Source organism: Corticium candelabrum, chromosome 15 (assembly GCF_963422355.1).
Source record: "Corticium candelabrum chromosome 15, ooCorCand1.1, whole genome shotgun sequence".
NCBI lineage: Eukaryota > Metazoa > Porifera > Homoscleromorpha > Homosclerophorida > Plakinidae > Corticium > Corticium candelabrum.
The window spans coordinates 4551820-4558519 of NC_085099.1; the positions used below are offsets into that span (position 1 = coordinate 4551820).

Sequence of the window (6700 nt, forward strand, 5' to 3'; positions counted from 1 at the left end):
TCTATCTATGACCCCGCTTGTTGGTTTGTCTTGTTAACGTTTACTCTTGCAGTAGGCTCGAGAATCCTGCCGCTAAGTTCCAGAAAGACCACGTGATCTTACTTCCGGTAAGACAGGCGAGACTATAGGGCAAGGCTACTGTACTACTGTCCTACTGTAACACAAACTCTTCTTACCTGATACAAAATGCCCTTGCCATCATAGTCCCACTTACACGGCTCAGTTGTATTGTACACCTCAACGCCACTCACATTCGTCGAAAAATTAGAAACGTATCCGTAACACAACTTCTCTCTACATCACAAACCGTCCACACAACGTCCCAACGCCTCCCTACAAGTCTAACCCACTCACTTCATAAAAGACGATCCATTTAGAGACTTCAACGGATACAAGTAGGTCGTGTGATTGCGTTTCCACAAGTCACTATCATTTCCCGACGACTTCGAATCGAATAGACCCTTGCACTCGTCCTTAAATCGATCCGAGTGGTTCGCATAGAACGAATTCGACTCGTTCGCCATGCACGCCTTGTCGCCAAACTTGAGATGTTGAGCGAGCGGCTTTGCAACAATTGCTAGAGTGTAGCGGTCGAGCTGGTTGAGTAGGTAGGCTGCTAGCAGAGCGAACAAGACGTAGAGAGAGTAAACGCTCGCCTCGCGTATGACCTTGATGGATGAGAAAGCCGCCATGCTCGCGGAGGCGACCAAATCACGAATGACTCAAGACCACGTGACCCGCACTCACGTGGTCTCCATTGCTCTGCTGTTCTAGAGTAGTGTACAACTAAACAGACAGAATTCGTCTCCAAACTGTTGCTGTTTAATCTTACAATGTTAATCTTAATTAATCAACCAACAGCCTAATAAATAATTTGTAATTAACTAATATCTTCGTTTTTTCCTCGAGTTGACATCTTCTCTGTCTCCCTTTCCTCTGTTGGCTCTCCTCTTTCCTTTAGGTTTTTCTGCACGAATTGAATCAACTTTCCTCTTGCTATACCTAATGCAACACAAACAAGTATAAAACATTTTGAGAAGATGGGAATGGGATGTCTAGGTACTTCAAATGCTCATCTCCTACATCACATGACACAATCAATATACATAGTTACACCCCCAGAGTATTGTCACACATGATTGCTGCGTAAATGTAAAGATTGAGATGCACACAACTGCTGCAAGCAATTTAGGTAAAAGATTGTGTTGTTGGTTAGTTCTATATTAGAGTGCATACGAACAATACAATATGACCTCGAATACTCAGAGTCACAATAGTAACCCGTGTTCAATTGCTAACACTACTCAAATAGTAACACATGAGTTAACCAGTTTGAAGTAATAATAATAGCAACCTGTGCTTGAATAGTAAGTATGACATGCCTTAGATGTCGAAAACTGGTATGTGACATTATGCAAGCACATCCACAACTACTAGCCTCGTCACCAGACTCACGTGAGTCTGGGGACGAGGCTACACAACTACCATCTAGAAAGTAACGTGGCATGATCGAGTGATGCCTGTGAACAGAAACAGATGATGTCGAAACCAAGCAAGCTTAGCTAAACAGCAGTAGATCTGACAGTTTGTATACGTATCAAGAGTTTTGTACTTGCACTTTATATCACCAATAAACATTATGAGACATAATAAATATCTATACATACCGTACTCGCTTGATTATTACCCCAGGGCTCAAGTAAGGCCCCAGCCCCTACTTTGGCTAATGCTCTAAGATTTTCACACTCTTAGTGCTACTTGGTGATTTCCACAGTGACTGTTTGCTAAATATATATTTACGCCTGTAGAAATGCAAAAATTTTGTTTACATTACTCAATTTGTGCGTGCCTGTCGCAACTGTTGAAGGTTTGATGACTCAGACGTCGGAGATTAGGTTTCTATACTTTAGGTAGCGATTGTGGTTCAAAGCTTAGTGTAGCAGCATGCTGTTTAAGTTAAGTAAATCAATCACTTCTGCCAATTACCAACTTTGGGTGTCGTCATTTGAGAAAGACCCCATCTCACGACTTTTGACTCTGACCAACTATTGGGGTGGGGTAACAATCAAGAGAGTATACTAAATATAAATATCAAATAAAAACAATAACATAAATATCATAAATATCACAAAATCTAGACTAATAACTGATACTGTATGCTTTAATTAAGGTAAAATGTAGTAACACACGACTATTCAAGAAAAATATTGTACAAATAATACTTACTGTCGAAATGTGTCATCTGCCAGCAGCTCATCGACTAACGTTTGTTTTCGTTTACGTTTGGGTATTCGTGCCGAGTAGAACTCGCCTGCACCCTCGACTACTGTACCAATCTATAGCACAATCCATGCACCAATTCTTGCGTATCACAAAGTTAGCAAAATGGCTGAGTGCCTTCGTTACCTGGATATACTTAGGGTTTAGCGACGATTCGCTCTTCCTGTAAAATCGTTTCGGATCAAGAGAGTCTCGCATCTTTAAGACTTTGAGATCTCTTTTCATGTCTTGAGTTAATTCTACTGCAGGCATTCCGAACCACTTGTCGCCAAGACTCCGCTCCCTCATGGCCTATGCAACAACCGACTTCAGCACCAAGATACCATATGAGCAAAAATGATCACTTCAGTCTATTTAAAATAAACCAATAGATTTAAATTAAATTAAATAAATAAAATAAAAATTGAATTAAATTTATTAAATAAAAAATAAATAAATAAAATTAAATAAAAAAACATAAATAAATTAAATAAAAGGTGAATTAAATGAATTAAATAAATAATTGAATTAAATACATTAAATTAAAAATTAAATAAAAATACATTAAATAAATTAATTAAAATAAACTAGTACTACAATGTTTGGAAATGAGGTTAATGTAAACACACTGTCTAATAGACAATTTTTGTTGCAGTGTGTGTTCACTGTATTGACTAGTTAGGCCACATCCCCAAACAATCCAAACTTCAATTTTGAATATACGTGCACAGGTCTTGCAAGATGCTGTTGAGTCCACATGTTAGTGTATGCCACAGAGTCCACATACGCTTATACCATCAAAAGTCATTGTTCGATTGTCATTGTGCAAGTGGCTGTCGACTTTTGAAAAATCTAGAAATGACACACCGTAGATAGGCGTAGGAAAGTGATTACAATTATGAGGGGGGGGAACAAAGTGGTTTGTATATCAGCGCATGTGGACTTGTACACACATCGTTAGCCACAATGTTGACACTTATACAAATAACAACTAAATATGACCAAAATACTTTCTTCTCATCTCAGTAACATCTATAAAGTTAGTCCCGCCCCACTCCATCATTTGCATGTAATTTATGATAAGATGTTACAGCTAGGGCCAGCCAAGCAGGGTGGGCCAAGTGCGTCCACGCCTACCCAACTTTGAGAATGGAACTTCCACCAATGGGCTTTTGTCAAGAACTTCAATAAATATGGTTCTAGCGATTGAAAATTAGCTATATGTATGTTTAATAAATGCGATTAAAAATTAGCTAACAGGCCCAACCAACATCTTGAGTGCTCCGTTAGCCCTGTGTTATCCTATGATGATAACTCATACTTAACTTAACCAACTTCCAGGGGAGAATAGGCATTAAAGGCAGCCGAACAAGCAACACATTTGGTGAGACAATGTCCGATGTCTGACAATTATTTTCCACACTGTAAAGGAATTTGCTATTTCATCTAGATCAATCTTATCCATTTTGTCCTTGTGCACATATGAGAGACATTGCATGATTTGGTCTTGCCTGACTCACTGTAGTTCACAGATAATTATTATGTCTTCAGTCACCCAAGTGTTGAACATGTTCTCTCAGCAGTAGAGGTGGTGACAGTAATAATGTAGAAAAGTTTAATTAATCAAACAAACAACTTCTGAAAGCATCTCTATACTGAGAGAAATTTAAGATCTGCTATATAGTCCCAAGATCTGATATTCGCTTGATAAAAGTGTCCGGTGTAGGAATGTGTCTGGATCTCAGAGGTCCTGTTTAGAGAGGTTCTAGTGTAGATACTTTGCAAACTGGTCTAGTGTCCACACTAGACCAGAAATGGATCGTGATCCGATTGGGATAGCGAGAGGCCACTCTGTACTTTGAAAAGCATACCTCCGCCTCTTATTCGGTGTACACCACATGACTGATGACTGTTGTGCATGTGTAAGTTCTTTGCTTGTGGAAACCTTTGATACAGCAAAGTAAGGCAATTGAAATTGAGTGAGAACAAAGAAGAGTGAGGAGAGTTAGATGTTCTGACTACACTCGTAGTGCCCGTGAAGGTAATGACTACTGTTTTCTAATTGGATTTAATCGATTGTGATCCAGTTGACGGTGTCGACAGACCTTTAATAAACTGATGATATATAATAGCTAATATTTTATGTAAATTATAAAAATATAATTAATATCTGTAAAGCTTTAGTTCTTCTGGTGAAGGTGTACCATCCATTGTACATCGACCATGCATCTACCATTTGCTGCATCTAATAGTAGCTGGTCCGCGCAAAGACAGAGATGGGCATGGCAGCCTTGATTGGGGGCACATGCCCCCCCCCCCCCAGTGCCTCCGGTTCCTACGCCTATGCTGTGACTGCACTACATGCAATGCAATTGTAAAAATGAAGCTCCCGTATCAAGCATTGTGCTTGACCAACTAACTAACTGAATGACCATTCAACCTATATCTGTGAGATGCTTGCCCATAACAAGTAATAAAGTTAACATAGGAACGAGTGCAATCTACTTCATTCATCAGACCAACAACACATAACAGTTGCATCATTCTGTATATATAAATGCAGAAATGTCAGTAATATACCTTATTCTCTCTTTGTCGCTGTCGCCGCGACTTGAATGCGAGAGGTACACTGTGAAGCTTCTCAAATCCAGGAATGATAACACTTTTAGCCATCAACTAAAATCAGTAAGAATGTTACATATATACTGTAACCCATCAAGCAACATAAACATTAGAACAATTATCGAGACACATCATGATATAGTCGTTACCCATAACCCCAATTATCTGTAACATCATATGAAAAATTTACACACTTCATCGTCCGACTTTTTCCTGTTCTGGATGTCCAAGTGCCGACTCATTCCATTCAGGTCGAGATAGATGTCCTCAGACAGACTGATTCCGGGATCCAAACTTGAAGCTAACTGGATATCGTCAACACTTCTAAACGGCAACCAATCATGAGCTAATAGTAAACACATACATTAATTTATTATCATGAAGACTCCCCTTTGATAAGAAAAAATGACAATTTGTCGTGTCAGCTGAAGCATGCACCAAGCCAATTAACTGTACATACATGTATTGGGTTAGCAGTCGATTTCTTAGTAATTCAAATCACATTTTTAATACTTTAAAATTACCTAACATTTCACCTGATGTTGCTCTTTCATTGAGTGAGTTTTAGTTGGTTTCATTTTTTCTCTTAATTTTTCATTGCACTACGTAATTAGTGTCTGACAAGGGTTACTATCTCATCCAAAGTAAGAAACAAAAGCAGCGTACAGCATACAACAACAGTAGACTTCAATGCATCGTCAGTAGAATGGCAAGAATAACCACAAACATTGTGCACCAAATAGCTCTGAGTATGTCCTTCAAATTGTAATCAAGTGGAGATTACTTTACGACTGTTGGACGCTGTACTAAATTCTCTCTATGTGACTGAATACAAGGATCAAGGATATCTCCACACATTGTTTCAAGATGGTCCAATCACAATATTCAACTATCATTAAACGTTACCAACTTCTAATAATGAAGAAGCACTACAGTGCAAACCCTCTGCATGTCATAGCTTTGCAGCTTGAATACAATTAGTCAGAGCCAATTAGAAGAGCACAAGAAAGAGACTTACATCTGGTCACATACTTGTCTCAATCAGTGATCACATGTTATGATGTTGTCTAGCAGATCGGTCATACAGTAGTCATACGTCACGTGACCAGCCGGTGTTATTATCCCTATGCATTTCACAGATCGGGAAATAAAATTTCTGTGTCCTCTGCATTGGTCTATATTAGGTACCATATTATGTATACAACAGTAAGCACATAATTTATGTCTACACTTCAGTGTAGAGAGTTTTTCATAAATTTACAGTTTAATTAATTAAAACAATACTAAATTAATTAATACTAACCCTCAGATTAACAATAATTAGTATTAACTATTTCTATTAATACAATAGTTTTTTCATAAGAATTTTTTTTACAATGTGACCAATTAGTACGACAAACCAGCAGACTACAACAAACAGTTTAAAAAAAAACAACACAACATGTTATATTTTTAAATATTGTCCATGTCAATGATAAATCAGTTTACTCAGTGAGGCAAACCTACAATAGTTAACATAATTAATTAAATATACAAAAGTTGTTTCACATATAATTAATCAAATATACAAAAGTTGTTTTCAGAAAAATCTTACTTTGCATATATTTTACTTTGGCTTTCGCCGGACGTCAGAGGCAGAACCTCCGGCAATCTCGAGTCACTCTCCTCTTCACTGTCTGACGACGTCGACTCCATGTCCTCGCAAAGCGATTTCGATAGCATCGATTTACACGTCCAGGCCGCAAGCTTCTCGAGCTCATCACCGTCATCCGTTACAACCGAAACAACGCCAGTACGACTTCTAACAGCCATTTATGGC

At 38.3% G+C, this 6700-nt stretch overlaps 2 protein-coding genes across 2 annotated transcripts in view; both read right to left on the bottom strand.

Moving 5' to 3' along the window:
* LOC134191397 (MFS-type efflux pump MSMEG_3705-like) overlaps positions 1-717 on the bottom strand; it is a 4040-nt gene extending 3323 nt beyond the window's left edge. The window contains exons 1-2 of the mRNA XM_062660008.1: positions 355-717; positions 177-294 (exon numbers count right to left, since the gene is read on the bottom strand). Coding sequence (XP_062515992.1) covers positions 177-294; positions 355-692 — 456 coding nt within the window. The 5' untranslated portion in view covers positions 693-717. The remainder of the gene's footprint in view (positions 1-176; positions 295-354) is intronic.
* Positions 718-765: 48 nt separating this feature from the next.
* LOC134191381 (deoxynucleotidyltransferase terminal-interacting protein 2-like) lies at positions 766-6700 on the bottom strand. The gene is made up of 6 exons (XM_062659996.1): positions 6476-6700; positions 5076-5205; positions 4840-4935; positions 2407-2571; positions 2227-2336; positions 766-1002 (listed from the first exon to the last, which is right to left on the bottom strand). Exons 1-6 carry the CDS (start codon positions 6691-6693, stop codon positions 885-887), a joined length of 837 nt encoding a protein of 278 aa, XP_062515980.1. The 5' UTR covers positions 6694-6700; the 3' UTR covers positions 766-884.